This window comes from Malaclemys terrapin, chromosome 8 (genome assembly GCF_027887155.1).
Source record: "Malaclemys terrapin pileata isolate rMalTer1 chromosome 8, rMalTer1.hap1, whole genome shotgun sequence".
In the NCBI taxonomy this organism is placed as follows: domain Eukaryota; kingdom Metazoa; phylum Chordata; order Testudines; family Emydidae; genus Malaclemys; species Malaclemys terrapin.
Window position 1 is genome coordinate 19,950,553 of NC_071512.1, and position 17,030 is coordinate 19,967,582.

A 17,030-nucleotide genomic window follows, 5' to 3' on the forward strand; every position below is an offset into this window, starting at 1 on the left:
TCCTGCTTCAAAGCACAAGCCGATCACTAGTGGCAGTGGGAAGCGGATTGCTAGGTGTGGTCAGGAAGAAATGTCACCCTATGGGATAATTTTGCATGATTAAATGCCTTGTGGGGAATTTTACACCTCAGTTTGAAACACCCAGCCTTGACCAATGTCAGAGACAAGATACCAGATTAGATGGATCACTTTTCTGCTCAAGTAGGACAGTTCTCATGTGTCACAGATTCCCTGCTTGTAATACAGAACATTGTATACTATGCAATACGCTGTAATGCACACATTTTCCAATGTACATCTCAGTGCCTATAAACACTGGCTTTTTTTCCCTCCTCATAGCTGCCAGATGGTGTGGGACAGCTTATGCTGCTTCTCAGAGCTGCTGAATTTTAATTGGGTGAAAAGGACAATGCATTGCATGCAGAATTTTGCCCCCCCTCCCCTTTCAACACCTGCTGCAACACACAGAAAGACATGGATGCGGAGCTACTCCCCTACAGTGTACTTGGGGTGAGGTCATCATTGTAAGAATCATACTCATCTAGCCATCCCATTTTTGAGATGGGAATATGCCACTATGTCAAATACATCCCTAATGTAACTATAGAAGTCAAAGGAGCTAAGACAGAGATGAATTTGTCTCCCCTGAATTTGCTCCCTTGTTTTGCTGTAGCTTTAGGAAAGTACTTATATGAAAGAGACACCCTGAACAGATATGTTCTCTTTTGGGGTGTATGTGTGCAGGGGGGTTGATTCACAGCCACCTTCCCTTAAGTCTTTTTTGGTAGCAGAAGTCCTGACCAGGTTCAGGAGAGACAATGGTTCAACAGTCATGTCAACTGAGATATGCTAGTCACCAAGTCTGGTGCACTGGCAGTAAAGCAGAATTTAGATTGGTCAGACAATCAAGTAGTCAGACTCACTGTGCATGTGTATGTCCTGTATGTTAATGCAGGGCTGACTTGGAACCAGACCCTTCGTGATCCAGAGGTAACAGGCTGTAGGTAACTCTTTACATATCTTGCATACAATATGGCCAAGCAGTAGGATGAACAGAAAGACAGCACAACATAGAAGTGGATGACTCAGAAAACTATTGGTAGACAGATAGGTCTGATAAATGCTGGTGGTGGTTTCGGTCCAGTTCCCAGCAGACAAGTGTCCACATCAGCCCTTATTTACACTGTAAGCAGAGAAGCCATAGGAATGAATGGCCCACTGAACTTCCTCTTGCCACTAGAGGCAAGTGAACCAAATTCTGTGGTTATTTACACTAATGTAAATTAGAGCTGTCGATTAATTGCAGTTAACTCACGCGATTAATATAAAATATTAACTGCGATTAAAAAAATTAATCGTGATTAATTGCACTGTTAAACAATAAAAAGAACAGGAGTACTTGTGGCACCTTAGAGACTAACAAATTTATTAGAGCATAAGCTTTCGTGGGCTGTAGCCTACGAATTTGTTAGTCTCTAAGGTGCCACAAGTACTCCTGTTCTTTTTGCGGATACAGACTAACACGTCTGCTACTCTGAAACCTGTTAAACAATAGAATACCAATTGAAATGTATTAAATATTTTTGGATGTTTTTCTACATTTTCAAATATATTGATTTCTATTACAACATAGAATACAAAGTGTACAGTGCTCACTTATTTTTTATTACAAATATTTGCACTAAAAATGATAAAAGAAATAGTATTTTTCCATTCACCTCATACAAGTACTGTAGTGCAATCTCTTTACCGTGAAAGTGTAACTTACAAATGTAGATTTTTTTTTGTTACATAACTGCACTCAAAAACAAAGCAATGTAAAACTTTAGAGCCTACAAGTCCACACAGTCCTACTTCTTGTTCAGCCAATCGCTAAGACAAACAAGTTTGTTTACATTTACGGGAGATACTGCTGACTGCTTCTTATTTACAATGTCACCTGAAAGTGAGAACAGGCGTTTGCATGGCACTTTTGTAGCCGATGTTGCAAGGTATTTATGTGTCAGGTATGCTAAACATTCATATGCCCCTTCATGCTTCGGCCACCATTCCAGAGGACATGCTTCCATGCTGATAACGCTCCTTTAAAAAAAAAAAAAAGTGTTAATTAAATTTGTGACTGAACTCCTTGGGGGAGACCAGTATGTACCCTGAAGGTACTAATGTGAGATTTCTAAGTATAGATATAGCACTCAACCCAAGGTTTAAGAATCTGAAGTGCCTTCCAAAATCTGAGAGGGATGAGGTGTGGAGCACGCTTGCAGATGTCTTAAAAGAGCAACACTCAGATGCGGAAACTACAGAATCCGAACCAACAAAAAAAGAAAATCAACCTTCTGCTGGTGGCTCAGATGACGAAAATGAACATGCATTGGTCCACTCTGCTTTGGATTGTTATCGAGCAGAACCCGCCGTCAGCATGGACGCATGTGCTCTGGAATGGTGGTTTAAGCATGAAGGGACACATGAATCTTTAGCGCAGGGGTCAGCAACCTTTCAGAAGTGGTGTGCTGAGTCTTCATTTATTCACTCTAATTTAAGGTTTTGCATGCCAGTAATACATTTTAATGTTTTTAGAAGGTGTCTTTCTATAAGTCTATAATATGTAACTAAACTATTGTTGTATGTAAAGTAAATAAGGTTTTTAAAACGTTTAAGAAGCTTCATTTAAAACTAAATTAAAATGCAGAGCCCCCCGGACTGGTGGCCAGGACCCGGGCAGTGTGAGTGCAACTGAAAATCAGCTCGCGCGCTGAAGGTTGCCTACCTGTGCTTTAGCACATCTGGTATATAAATATCTTGTGACACTGACTACAACAGTGTCATGTGAATGTCGTTCTCACTTTCAGGTGACATTGTAACCAAGAAGTGGGCAGCATTATCTCCTGCAAATTGTAACCAAACTTGTTTGTCTGAGCGACTGGCTGAAGTAGGACCGAGTAGACTTGTAGGCTCTAACGTTTTACATTGGTTTATTTTTGAATGCAGTTATTTTTTGTACCTAATTATACATTTGTAAGTTCAACTTACAGTACTTATATTAGGTGAATTGAAATATACTATTTCTTTTGCTTTTTACAGTGCAAATATTTGTAATCAAAAATATAAAGTGAGGACCATACACTTTGTATTCTGTGTTGTAATTTAAATCAATATATTTGAAAATGTAGAAAACATCAAAAAATATTTAAATAAATTATATTCTATTATTGTTTAACAGTGCGATTAATCGCACTATTCATTTTTTTAATCGCACAATTCTTTTTTTTTTATTGCTTGACAGCTGTAATGTAAATCCAGAGTAACTCCATTAAAGTTAATAAATTTACTACGGATTTACATTAGTGTTCCTCAGAACAGAATTTGCCCCTAAAACTAAACCTACAAAAATAGTTTTGATTATTAGGGTTGCACCTTAAATGCAGGAACTATAAGATCTTGATGTAGATGGTATCAATGACTACAGCACTTAGTGATGGGGTAGTCTTCCACTATTAGATAGACATATAGGAGGAAAGTAGATTGTTATTGCTGTTAGGAGGCAGGGGATTACCTCTTTGAGTCACTGAGGAGTGTACTAAAATAAATTACAAATCAGCATGTTTCTTCAGAGAATTCTGGGACACTGTCAGTGTCATGAGTACTTGTGGCACCTTAGAGACTAACAAATTTATTTGAGCATAAGCTTTTGTGGGTTACAGCCCACTTCTTCGGATGCATAGGAAACAGGGAAACTAGATGGACATCCAGTGATCAAAGGGTCCGCATGTTTAATTTAAGGCCAGTAAAACAATAACAGATACTTAAAGAAAATTATTCTTTATCCCAAATATTTTAATGCATGATCAAAAATAATCTCAACACTGCAATCCTGCTGCCCTCTTGTCAACTTTGAGGCAGCTCAACAGAGGGTGATTGCCAAGGACACAGCCTCCCCTGGTGGCCAAACACGTGTATTACATACACTACATCCTAGTTTACTTGGGCGACTGTACTGGGCGGTGACCTGTAAAGTTTCTGGTATCGCTAGCAATCAGCCGGATTCACCACACCTCTCAGAACGTGTCGGGCACATTACACGGGGGTAATCGGGGCGGCAGTTCAGTAACACCTGCAAGGGCAGCGTGCACGTGGGGCTGCAGCCGCAGGAGTTTTCCCGAAGCCCGCAGAGGTGGGACTGACCCGCCCAAAGCCGTGCGAGGCCCGGCGGCACAGTGGAAGGAAGTGATTGCGGCACCGGGTTCGCTGCCCTGCTCCATCACAAGCTTCCTGCCTGAGCCGGGGGAGTCCCCCCGCCTCATCTCCCTGGAGCAACCCGGGGCTCGCCCCCCGGACTCCGAGGGAGCTACACGAGCAGGCGCTGCCGTGACAGGGGCCGTATAAATACCTGAGCCGGGTGTCCAGGAGCAGAACTCAGGCAGCTCCTCGGAGCTGAGCCCGGCCCGGCCCGCGCACGCGGCCCTTCCCTTCCCCTCCCCCTGCGGGCGCAGGCGGGGACCGGGAGCTGACGAACTCTCCGCGCACATGGAGTCACAAAAACGACAATTCCCAGAATGCATTGCCCAGCCTGCCGTGCCCCACGGCCTTCCGGGCTAGCGCCGCGGTGCACGCTGGGAGTCGTAGTTTCTTTACGCAGCTCAATGGCTCAAGTCCTATAAGAGGCGCGTTAGTGGAAGGACTTCCTTTCCCATGATGCAGTGGAACGGATCTACGCAGAATGTGGCGCGCCGTCGGCGACGGCAGCGGTGCCGGTGGCACCGGGTGAGCTGGGAGCGGCGGCTGCGGGGTCCCGGCTGCGCCGGGTACCAGGCGTGGGGCATGTCGGAGAGCGGCGGCGCCGGCGGAGCTGCCTCAGGCGGGGGAGGCGGCGTCCCTGGAGCTGGGGGAGCGGCGGGGTCTGGGGGCGCGGCTGCTGGGGCGGGGCCTGGCGCCACCGACCCGGCCTCGCTGCCCCCCGGGGACGCGCAGCTCATCGCGCTCATCGTGGAGCAACTCAAGAGCCGCGGCCTCTTCGACGGCTTCCGCCGGGACTGCCTGGCCGACGTGGACACCAAGGTACCGCTGCAGGGGCCCGGCCCCACCAGCGCATCCCCCGGCTGCTTACCCGGGGAGGGGTCTTCCGACGGGGACAGCTGAGCACTGGGCCTGGTTCCCCCCTACTCCGGGTCCGCCTGGCCGACGGGAGCACCCGAGCGAAGCTTCTCAGTCGGGTACCCTCCTGCTTCTCGGAACCTAGTCGCCTGGGCGTCCTCTGACCCTGCTAAGCCTCTATCGCACTGGGAACTAGGTCTGGCCCTTGCTAAGGCTCCAGCGGCTCTGCTGGGACGGCCTTGCTAACATGGGCAACAGGATGGTAGGGACTTCTCCCCCCCCCAAGACCCCTGGTCTCACTACTTGATTGCCCCGGTTTTGGCCTGGGCTGCTCGGCTGACATGGGTACCAGGGGCTGTGTATCTCCTCCCCTTTCTCCCTCAAACAACAACCCCCAAGTTCTGGTCTCTTGTCTGAAACAGTCCCCTAGTTTCCAGATGCCATCCTGAAAGGGGTTCTGCTTCAGCCACCCACTTCATTGTAGGCCCTAACTTTATTTTGGGATGCCTGGATCTGTCTCTAATGCGGTTCCATTTGTGGGGAGGAGGGAGCATGCACAGCACTAGCCCAGAGCACTGCCCACAAAATCCTGAGGCAAGGCAGGCCTTTCTCATGTCTTGGTGCTGCAGACATGGTCCTCTGGGCCCCAGCTGCTGCAGCCAAGAAGAGTGACCAAAACTATAAATATGAGTGATTCATGGAGTACAGAGGAGAATATGGGGCTTTTCAGTTTTCCATTATTGTACCATTGTCTGTCCTGTAAGGGCACAAGGTTCCCCCCCTCTTGTGTTCTTTTTCTGACCCTGCATATGCCCTTCCAATTTCTGTGGCCAGGGTCTTCCTGAGAGACCATGGAAAGCAATATTGGTAATTCAGTAAAAGTCACTATTCCCTAAGTCATTTCTGACTGTGGTGCAGGAGTAGGGGACACCAAAGCTGCAGGGCTGGCCTTCACTTGGATGAAACACAAAACTGCCACTGGTCAGGACTTCCATCAGTTGAAGTCCTCTTGCAGGAATTGGGTGCAATCCCCACTGTCTTGTCACCCTCACAGGGTGATTGATAACTTTCTGCCTTCCTAAGCTTTGCCTGAGGCTTCTACAGAATGTGGCTTCCCTTCCTGTCCTAAACCATTGAAGCATTTCTAAACAACTGTCTTGTTCCACCCTATAGGCACTTGCACTTTGCCAGTGGGGAAGTGACTCCTGTGTGTGCATAGCTTGTAAAGCATTTCAGGATTTTTTTAACATAAAGTGCTACTTAAAATGAACAAATATCTTTAAACCTTTGTAACCAACTGCACCTCTACCTGGATATAACGCGGTCCTTGGTAGCCAAAAATCCCTACCGCGTTATAGATGAAACCCCGTTATATCGGGGTAGCAGCGGCAGGGCTCCAGCGGTGATTTAAAGGGCCCGGGGTTCCCTGCAGCAGCCGGAGCCCTGGGCCCTTTAAATCACCAGCCAAGCCCTGCTGCCGCAGCCCCGGGGAAGCAGCAACAGGGCTTCAGCGGTGATTTAAAGAGCCCTGGGCTCCGGCCACTACGGGGAGCCTGGGCCCTTTAAATTGCTGGCCGAGCCACGCTGCTACAGCTCCGGGGTAGTGGCGGCAGGGCTCTATCGGTGATTTATAGGGCCCAGGGCTTCCCGCAGCAGCTAGAGCCCCGGGCCCTTTAAATCGCTGCCGGAGCCCCAAGGTTACCACGCTTTATGCGTTCCCGTGTTATATCAGGGTAGAGGTGTATCTACTTTAGCAGTGATGTCACTTGTTTATTTGGCAATTGCTACTATTCTTCTTGCTGAAATGTTAAGTTGTAGCCGTCCTGACAAATGTAGTGCCTAAGGTATCCTATTTAAGAACAGATTCCTTTTCTGCTTATTAAAAAATGTGTACTAGAATTAATGCTCTTAAAGGGGGATAGAATTTAAAGCTGACAGAACAAGTACAGCAACAGTGCAAGCTTTCTTGATCCAGAGGGACCAACATTGGAGTGGGAAAGTCTTGAATAGAGGTTTTGATTTCCCATCTAATTCCACCGAGAGCATCAATATTGATAACCTATCTGCTCCTGGTCTGAAACCACCACAACATTCTGCATTAGACCGTGGAACCACCACCTATCTGATCAGAACAGCTTTCAGTCACAACAGGTGTAAATGGAATTCGAACTGGCCACCTACATGGGGTAGGCTCCGTAGCATATTGTCAAGGGTATCACTGTAATTTTTGATGCTGTCTCTTGTTATGGTGATTCTTGTCTTGCTATAAGACATTTGCCACCTTTTTGCCCTCTCCTTGCACCACACTAGTAACTGGCGTTTCCCCTCCACAGTAACATGACCATCTTCTAACGTCTGAGGAACAGGAAAAGGTAGAATTACAGAGCATTTAACAAAACCACACCCTCACCCCCCCACTTTCCCAGCTCTCATGTTCCAGGGTTAAAGTGTTACAGCAAGCACATCTCTTTCTTTGTACTAGTGTTCATTTTATTTGGTTAAAATGTCTCGTAGGAGTTTTATGTTGGTTGGAAATCGTACAAGAAACCTGCTTAAATATAACTCTCGCATGCACAGGCAATTTGCATTCCATTCAGTGACTCGGAAGCAGATAGTTGCAAAACAGGTGTCCAGCTATTGCAATTATAATAAATTGATAGTACCATCTAGAAACTGCTCTTTGCAATCACCATTTTGTACTCTTGAGTAAAATAAACTTACTTTTGTTCAGAAAAAATACAATAAAGGCGACCTGCCCGACACCTTCAAAAGACAAGCCTGTGAGCTTAAATTCGTAACTTTGCTAGACACTAAAAATCATCTTCTTAATGAAGACACAGGATTTATGGCTTATTACAACAATCTAATCTATTACATATTTTTTTTTTTTTTTTTTTTTTTTTTTTTTGGTCCTTTGACTGCTGAGGTTAACAGGCCACTTCACCTTGAATGGTCCCTTACGATGTGTGTTTACTTATGCTAAGCAATCTGTGCTACATTGTATTTAGCTGTGACACTGCCTGCTTTTCCCAGACCTGAAGAAGAGCTCTGTGTAGCTTGAAAACTTGTCTGTCTCCAACAGAAGTTGGTCCAATAAAAGATATTACCTCACCAACCTTGTCTCTCTATAAAGGAGAAAAGACAGTTAAACAAAACAGTAATAGACCACAAAAGATGTATTATGAAGGATTCTTGCAGGGAATTGTTTCAAGATCTTTTAGTTAAACTGGATTTTTTTTTAAGCCAGCATACCAAAATCTGAGGCAGAAAGTGGACAACTTTGTATCTACCCATCTGGACAAACAGGAGTGGAACCCAACAATGAACAAAAACCAGTTACGAAATGGTCTGAGACAGAGTGTGATTCAGTAAGTAAGCAGCATTCTGTAAATTGATAGGAATGTTTTTTGATAGATGAAAACTATAATAGTCACATATCATTGCCCTAACTGGCTGAGTGCGTTTGGACAATTTTAAGGGTTGAATTCAACCTGCTTTGTCATTTGTGCCCTCCCAGATTTCACTATAGCAGGTCAATGCAGTTTGAGTTAACTCACATCACAGCAATGTTCCTTGAGGACGAATAGGCAGTTTCCCAGAGTAGGGTAATACAGTCAACATCCGTTGAAGTATTGAATATGTTGTTGAAGTGTAGCATTCTCTACCAAAGCATTGCATCATACAGTTAACACCATGGTTGCTAACTAAGCTGCATATGAGGTTTGGAACTGAACTTGTGGTCTTCTGCTTCAGAAACAGGCATTTACCATTTAAGCAAAAGAAGGATCTCTTATTAGGTCTCTTCTGTTTTTTGCAAACCTCCAGCCACTAGTGGGCACTAATCAAATTCAGGCTAGTCTGATTCCATCCAGCAGATGGCACTGTTGGCACAAGTAGACAGGACATTAAAGCCATAGGGTTTTTTGGTTGCGTGAGGTTTTTTCGTTTTGTTTTTTGCGTGTTAAATGCAAACAAAACAAACATGTCCATGGAGTACTAGGCTTACTAACTCCTACTGCTACTCCAGTTTACTCTGTAACTTGTGCCACTGGCAAACTTGTTGAATAAACCTTCAGTGTTTTCAGGGAGGCCATGTTCAGTTTTATGGAAACATGCACACATAGTCTGGAAAAAAGCTTTAACTTGTGGATTTCTCCTGAGACTGGTGTCTGAAACTGGTGCCTAGGTAGCACCTCAGTAAAGGTGGGGGTGGAAATAAGTGGAAGGACAAGGGCATGAGTAGGGAAGAATCAGGGAAATGGAGACGGGCGTTTAATTTCAAAAGGAAAATAACTAAACATACAGCAGTAAGTGTCTTGTAGGAAGCAAAATTAGAATTTCAGTGCAAGTAGCAGAAACTACAGATGTCTACTTCACATACAAACTGCTTGGCCTAGTCAATGAAGATTGGCCTAATTACCCTGAGATCAGGGTAGAAGTTAACTAGATGTACTGATTTTTGCATTTTACAGTATTGCTTGACAGGGCTCGCGTGCAAAATACAGCAACAACATGGAGAGAAGTGTGGCCAACAATCAGAAACTGACAGTAATGGATTAATAGTACTAGAGTAAGCCTTAATATTCCTTTCACTAGAGTAAAATGGCATTTGTACTGTGTTACACACCAGGGAGCTTTGCTCCCTTTTAAACACAGTTAGGTGAACTACTGGTATAGGCAATGACTACACAAGGATTAAGGGTTTAGAGTACTCACTTAAGTTACTATGAAGGCTGCAAGAATAAGATAGTTGAAATGTGCCAAGATGTGTACGTGTGTATCCATCCATCATCGGATAAAAGTACACGCATTCATCTAACTATATTAGACTTTATTTGATGTCCACATGACCTTGAAAAGCAGTGGATGTGGTCATGAACATGAACATTCTCTCATGAACATTCACTGCCATGTTAGTCTGGTGGCTGATTTTCCAAATGCTAGGCAATGTCTGTTTCCCTTCCCCTGGTCTCTTGCAGACATGACTTAAACCCGCCAGACTGCTTGTGTCCAACAGTCCAAGATTCTGACGCAGCCGCTAAAGCAATAAGTCACTTTAGTTACCAGCCTCAGTTCCAAAAAACTTTCTCTATTTTGTGCTGTGTGCATTTGTATGTTTTTTTTTTTTCTTACAAAAATACCTGCGTAGGTACTGCCTACTGGCTGTTGCAAGGAGCAGGTGATGGTAACGATATCGGGGTGAAGGCCTCTTCTCAATTTGGAGTGTTAGCCCAAGGAAAAAAACAACCTCTCACCTGCTGTCCTCGTACGTTTTGTTTGCCTTGTTTGTGCCAAAGCATGTTTTGTTTGTTCCTTCTGACCTCATTTCAGAATGAGCACTCCTGAAGTGGCTCCCATCCAGTATTTCATTTCAGTACCTGGGACACCAGATGTCAGTTGTGAACACTGCAGGGGGGAATAGAAAAGTTGATAGGTGGAAATGTCCTGGTTTCTGTGTGGTGACTGGAACGCCTCCCTCCTGAAGGAGCTACCAAGTGGGTTGCAGCTTTCACCATATTAAAACTAATTGCAGCTGACATGAGGGCTCTGGAGAGTTCCCAGTGGGGGGAGAGGGGAAATTGCTTAGAGTAGCTGAATGACTCCTTTGTCTTTGCCCAAGGTCAGGGATGCTGGAAGCTGGAGTGGACAGAATTATTTCTCAGGTGGTGGATCCAAAACTAAACCACATCTTCAGGCCGCAGATAGAGAAAGCGATTCATGAGTTCCTGGCTGCACAAAAGAAAGAGGAAACTGTGCCAGCTCTTCCACCAGAGCCTGAGAATCAGGATCCTCCTGCTCCATCCCAAGATGCCTCGTAAGGTCTTGTATCATTGCACCTTCCCACTCGCTCCTAGTTAGCAAACCCTCTCACTTAATTCACTTGCATAGCATTAAATAGGGAACATAAACTACACTGGCCAGCGGGCCAGGACCCTGATATTCTGTCCTGGTTTGGTACCAAAAACACTACAAGAGGAAAGAACCAGAGACAGTTCAGTAGTAGTCCTACCGTTTACAAACCTTCAGAGTCAGAAATGCAGACCTTGTACCACTGGAAAACTGGGGCTAGGTCTACACTACCCACCTGAATTGGCGGGTAGAAATCGACCTCTCGGGGATCGATTTATCGCGTCCCGTTGGGACGCAACAATCGATCCCCGAATCGACGCTCTTACTCCACCAGCAGAGGTGGGAGTAAGCGCCGTCGACAGGAAGCCGCAGAGGTCGATTTTGCCGCCGTCCCTACAGCGGGGTAAGTCGGCTGTGATACGTCGAATTCAGCTACGCTATTCACGTAGCTGAATTTGCGTATCTTAAATCGACACCCCCCCCGTAGTGTAGATGTAGCCTGGCTGTGGTATTCTACCTGGCTTTACAGGGAGTAAAGGTTTTCTTTCTGATCATTAGCTTTTTACTAGAACATCTAGCAGTTATACTAAGTGACTGCTAAAAGCATATCAGAATCGGAGATAAGGATGATGCAAAATGATTATCTAGGACTAGGGAGGAACACTCTGGCCAGCAACTATGCTTTCAGGGCTGGTTTTGGAACAGTGATCGAAAAGGACTTTGGTCCTTTAAAAGCAGGTTGTGAGACAACTGCAAAAATTGAATTGAGTGAATAAATTTCAAGTGGATTAAAAATTAAGAAGTGCTGAAATACAACCAACAATTGAGCTAAGGACAAAGTATGCAGATTTGGCATTAAAGTTGTAGATGATTGGTTTCTTCAGTGGAACTTAAGTTTGAGTTTGTTTCTCTAACACAGGGGTCAGCAGCCTTTCAGAAGTGGTGTGCCGAGTCTTCATTTATTCACTCTGATTTAAGGTTTCGCGTGCCAGTAATACATTAACACTTTTAGAAGGTCTCTTTCTATAAGTCTATAATATATAACTAAACTATTGTATGTAAAGTAAATAAGGTTTTTAAAATGTTTAAGAAGCTTCATTTAAAATTAAATTAAAATACAAAGCCTCCTGGACCGGTGGCCAGGACCCGGGCAATGTGAATGCCACTGAAAATGAGCTTGTGTGCCGCCTGTGGCACGCGTGCCATAGGCTGCCTACCCCTGCTCTAACAGTTTGCTAGTACTAGAAAAAGATTAATGCAGAGGTTACTGTTCTGTGAAGTGAATAATGGCTTTTTCAAAACTTGACAGCATGGACTGATTTAAGCTGAACAACTTACAGATGCTCCCCGACTTACGCAAGTGTTCCGTTCTGGAACGCCTTGTGTAACTCTATATTTGCGTAAGTGGGTAACATATATCCGACCATTACGCCAAAAAAAAAAAACCCTCCTATTTCTAGCTTACAGAACTTTTTCTGTAAGTGCGAATTTGCGTAAGCCAGGTTTGCGTAACCAGGATGGCGTGTGTGTATTTTTCCAGCTAGAAACTGAGGAAGTTCTGTGTTGGATATGAGTTTGCTCTGGCTTTAGGGATTAAAATAAAACTTTCAAGTGATGCTCTTCATAAGGCTATTTAAAAAAAAAAAAAAAACCAAAAAACTTCTGCATCTTAACACACACAACTGTTCACCCCATCTCTATCAAAGGACCTGCCTTTTAACGTGTCTGACTTGACTGTTCAGGTCCTCTGAAAGCTCCCATTATAGGTGTCTGAGGTACTTTTTTGGAGCAAAACGTTTAATTTTGAGACTTGGAGTGTAGGCAAATTCATAGTGGCATTATGCAGAAGGAAATTAAAATGTATTTTAATTGCTCTCTACTAATGCTTTTCAAAAGCAAAAATTATCTTGGTCCTACAGTAAATGTTATATTCATAGGGGCCAACAAATAACGTGATCTACTGTATTAATCATTAATCCATTCTTTTGTTGAATGATGATGGCAGTAGCTTCCTGGATAGCAGCAGTATTTAGAGAAATTGCCAATCTGAATTAAACTTGTGACACACAAGCTTAACTTCCACTGTCCAGCTTGGGTTAGCTCAGTTGTATGTAGTATGCTGCCTTACCAATGTCCTACTGCAACCTATCGTGTTTCTGCCTTAACTGTGAATTTATTAATCTTGAACTATCCAAGTGCTGCTGTTTAACTTGATATGACTTTTTGTATTCAACTGCATTTACTCTGAAAGATAGAATCCTGTAAACTTTTTTCTTTTACAGTGTGTTCCTGGTACTAAAAACAGCTGCAGTTGCAAAATACAAGTTTGGTTAGATTGGCAATGGACTATTTATTCCGTTTGACACGAGACTACAGTCTGCTAATGAAGATTGATCATGATTCCAGAACTGAGGAAAGCATTAGTAGAATTCACATGCACCCAGAGTGCCTAATGTGGATAGGCTCAACATGAAGCTTGTTTTGCTATTGATAGAAATCCAGAAAGAAGAATATGTCCTTGCTGATCATGCATTGGGGTGGAGGGTATCAAATATCTCTCTTGCATGGAGAAGCTAAGAAAAGGGTTTGGATGTGATACTAGTATGACTTATTAAAGTAGGAGAAGGAAGAAGAAAAGTATGTAAGATATATATGGGCCTCTGAACTTAATTTTTGTATAGTTCCTGGAAGGCAGTTATCATGAGATTTACTTTAAAAAGTTTGATTTGGATCAGAGGAGAGACGGTCAGTAAGTTTTTTATAACTTCATGCTTGTTTACTGCATAAAGAATTATTGAGCATTGGATGCCAAATCGAATTGGTGACTATATCAGTGCCTGTCTTGAAAAGAGGATGTTCCTGATTTAAAACAACTGGAAAGAACTCTTCCGTGTCAGTTATCCAGGAGTACTTAGAGACCAACTTCTAGTAGATTTCTGGAAACTAGTGTTTAAATTTAGCTATGGGAATAATATCCGACTTAGTCATAGCTCTTATTTCCCAGGGAGACTGTAGAAGCAGGGGCTATGAGTGGGTGAAGAATCTGACATTTGTGTTTTAACTTGAAAGAGTTCTCACCCACAATATTGTTCAGGTGACTGTTAGTAGCTGCCCAGTTTTCATGCTTAAAGGGCAGAAGGTCTCAGGGAAGGCCATCAAGTAGGGAATGTGATTAAGTATTCTGCTAGCACATGTCTTAATCTTTTATAATAAAAAGTTGAAAAAGCCTATTTTGGTGACTTCATATTTTTTTAGGAATCTGCTCAGAGAAGATTAAAGTTGTATCAGAAATCCGAGTCATTACCCCTCGTACCATGCTCTATTAGACTACACTTCTAACCTAATCATTTCTCCCATTTACAACATAACATTCCTGAATCTACCATGAAATGGGATACACTGAAGGAGATCTTGATTTGTTATTCCTTTCCTTACTGTAAACCACCACTTACAAATTGCTGGGAGAAACCTGAGGTTTCTTTAACTTTTTCTGTGCTTCATTGTGTTGCACACCAGCTGGGGGGCTTCTGAAGGTAAAATTCACCATAAGAATCCAACTAGTGCTGTTGGCAACCTCTAAAAATGCATCCTGAATAAGTGTGAAATGGGGCTTTTCATTTTCTGAACAACATGGTCATGTTTGAGAGGGGGGAAAAAATGCCTGTGAATGTAACTGTAGAAGACTTCAGGTGTCCAAAGTCTTCAGAGTGGATGGGCTTCGTATATCGCATGTAATTGTAATACAATGGCCTATAGAGCCTCTTACAGAGAATAGGACTCCTCACAACCATTTCAGTGTCCTATCCAAAATGGAAACTTAAACTCAGTTGGGGTAAAAAAGGAAATTGGTGCTAGAGCCTAAACTTTGCAAATACTTCTCTTCTGTGGTTATTGCAGGAGGCATTGTCCTTCATTTGTATTAGTATTTGGTACCTTGTGCCCTCCCCGAACTTAAGGCAAAACATCTGAACTATGTTCTAGGCCCAGGCCTCTACAAGCCCTTACGAGAGTGGGAAAACTTGTGTGGGCCCTCTGTTGTAAAACTATACCCCCAGTCACGAGCTATACACCCTTCCTTATTACCAAACACCCCTTCTACTCCCATTCTTGTTCCAAAGGGGGCCCTTCTACAGGCACACTCTGGCAGGACAGATGCTTTTATAAGTAATAAATGTAGACTGACCTCAGATTCCCTGATCTAGTTTTGAATGTGGTCAAAGCCAGGTTTTCAACACAGAGTTGAAGAGGCATTTGGGTGCTATGGAAAGAATATGAATGGTGGTGGCAAAGATCTACTTAGGTTGTTGTCTTAGTGTGGAAAAAAAAATACAGGCAAAGCTTGATTTTTTTTGCACACACACGCACACACACCTTAGCAGCTGAAGTGTTACCTGAAACCAGTAGGAAGTAAGTGCTCAGCACTCATACAAATGACAGCCTGAGTGGAGCTGGTTCGTTTCTGTAACTTTTGAAGTAGGAACACTCTTGCTCACCTCTTCCTGCCACTGTAAACTCTCACTTCTTTCTGTGTTAGGAGCTGTCAGCATGTGACAAGAATGCCCTGTTATTGTTGAGGGATGGGGGGGGGGGGGGGGAGGGAAAAACCTTTTTCCTATGTGTTGGCTTAGTAATCATTTAATATTGATGAACACTAAAGCTTAAAGGGCTTTACTTTCCAGAGGGGGTCACTGACTTCTTTATGGGGAAATTGAGGATTTAGGCCTACTGTGAACAACAGAGCTGCCATTTTAGTCATAGTACAACAGCTGGGAATAAAAACTACAGACCATACTGAGGTTGCATAGAGTACAAAGCATGAAGCACTTTCACCAAGAAAACCCTAAAGCATGTTGAAACTATCTTTAACCCTGTGTGTTCCACAAACATCTCTTTCTGTTCCATAGTATTATGCAGTGCTAAGACATTCACTGAATTACCACTAAAGAAAAGCAGGCCTAATAGTTCTAGTTTATAAATTTGGTTAGATTTTAATTAAAATATTTCACCTTTTAGAGACTACAACTTACCAATGAGAGCATGAGGAAGGCTTCATTGTCATCTTACGAAAAGCTGTTTCTATATTTAGTTTGCTGCAGAGTGTTCATCAGCTCTGGTGCATTTTTAGGCTTTTCAGTGTTTGAGCATCTGAAGTCTTACAATTGTTGCATCATTAGCATCCCCACTGCCATAAAAGTTGAAGTAGTCTGTTTTCCACAATCGAGAAGAAGGGGCATTACACTCCATTCAACCAGTGTTTTCAGGTACCTCTCAGAGGTACTGAACAGGGCCCCATCACAGACAGTGACTGCAAAGAGAAAGCGGCAAAGCGATTTGCCCAAGGTCACACAGCAGCTCATTAGCCAAACTAGGACTCACACCCAGGTCTTCTGAGCCCCAGTCCAGTGCCCTAGCTCTTTGACCAGATTGCCTTCAAACTTAGTCACTCAGCTTATTAAGAGTGGTTAAAACTGCTGGACTCTAACTGAACTCATTTTTCAGGAAAAAAACAATTCAGAACATCTTAAATAGGTCTAGTGTAAAAAGCTTTTCTGTGGGCACCAAATGCAAGTATGAAATCCTGCTGTCATACAACTGGAAGAAATTTAATACTTGGAGCTGAAGTTTGTCTGGCACAGGGTGTAGACTAGGATACGATTTGGAGCAGGAGTTCTTAAGTTCTGTGTGATGGAGAAAGCAGCATGTACTGTCAGTCATTTTAATACTCATGTTAAAAAGTCTGGTTAGTTTCCTGGTTTTGATGGGGAAAATTAGCTCATCTAAGTCTTCTGACATCAGCTACCTCCTTCCCTAAGCAACAGCCCCTAGAACTTTTTTCCGCACCTCCATTAAATAAGATGCTTGAAGGGAGAAGGTGTTTTGAGTCAGTCACTGGGAATACATCAGGTATATAAAACAAACTAGAGTTCTGCTGTTCTCTGTGTGCTTCCTGTTTATGATGAGCTGGGGAAAGGTGCTGAATTATTCAAAGCAAAATCTATCCATGTCAGGTGCATGACAGCTGGACAAGCTTCCCCATGACTGTTCCTCAGTCCTGATCTAGAGGGATCCAGCAGGAGGGGAGGGAAGGG

General features: G+C 43.6%; 1 protein-coding gene and 2 long non-coding RNA genes across 5 annotated transcripts in view; 1 reads left to right on the forward strand and 2 right to left on the reverse strand.

Moving 5' to 3' along the window:
* Positions 1-1,644: 1,644 nt before the first annotated feature.
* On the reverse strand, positions 1,645-4,535 carry LOC128842348 (uncharacterized). The gene is made up of 2 exons (XR_008445969.1): positions 4,388-4,535; positions 1,645-2,082 (listed from the first exon to the last, which is right to left on the reverse strand). It is a non-coding gene; the product is annotated as an uncharacterized LOC128842348 (long non-coding RNA).
* A 183-nt stretch (positions 4,536-4,718) lies between these two features.
* Positions 4,719-14,171, forward strand: BOD1 (biorientation of chromosomes in cell division 1). 2 transcript variants are annotated; one of them, XM_054037843.1, is made up of 4 exons: positions 4,719-5,055; positions 8,335-8,459; positions 10,712-10,906; positions 13,224-14,171. In XM_054037843.1, the coding sequence occupies exons 1-4, from the start codon at positions 4,819-4,821 to the stop codon at positions 13,273-13,275; spliced, it is 609 nt and encodes a 202-aa protein (XP_053893818.1). In that variant the 5' UTR covers positions 4,719-4,818; the 3' UTR covers positions 13,276-14,171. The 2 variants fall into 2 exon arrangements, with proteins under 2 accessions (XP_053893818.1, XP_053893819.1); XM_054037844.1 differs by having other exon boundaries at positions 4,721-5,055; positions 10,712-10,911.
* The window catches only part of LOC128842106 (uncharacterized), a 110,289-nt gene continuing 101,724 nt past the window's right edge, over positions 8,466-17,030 (reverse strand). For both annotated transcript variants that reach the window (XR_008445940.1, XR_008445941.1), the window contains exons 6-7: positions 15,969-16,246; positions 8,466-10,497 (exon numbers count right to left, since the gene is read on the reverse strand). This is a non-coding gene — a long non-coding RNA (uncharacterized LOC128842106). The remainder of the gene's footprint in view (positions 10,498-15,968; positions 16,247-17,030) is intronic.

Bases quoted from the DNA above. Each gene is read 5' to 3' on its own strand.
- BOD1 (XM_054037843.1), top strand. From the start codon at position 4,819: ATGTCGGAGAGCGGCGGCGCCGGCGGAGCTGCCTCAGGCGGGGGAGGC. The intron at 8,460-10,711 runs GTAAGTAAGCAG...TCTTTGCCCAAG, and splicing joins CTGAGACAGAGTGTGATTCA to GTCAGGGATGCTGGAAGCTG. The intron at 10,907-13,223 runs GTAAGGTCTTGT...TTTCTTTTACAG, and splicing joins GCTCCATCCCAAGATGCCTC to TGTGTTCCTGGTACTAAAAA.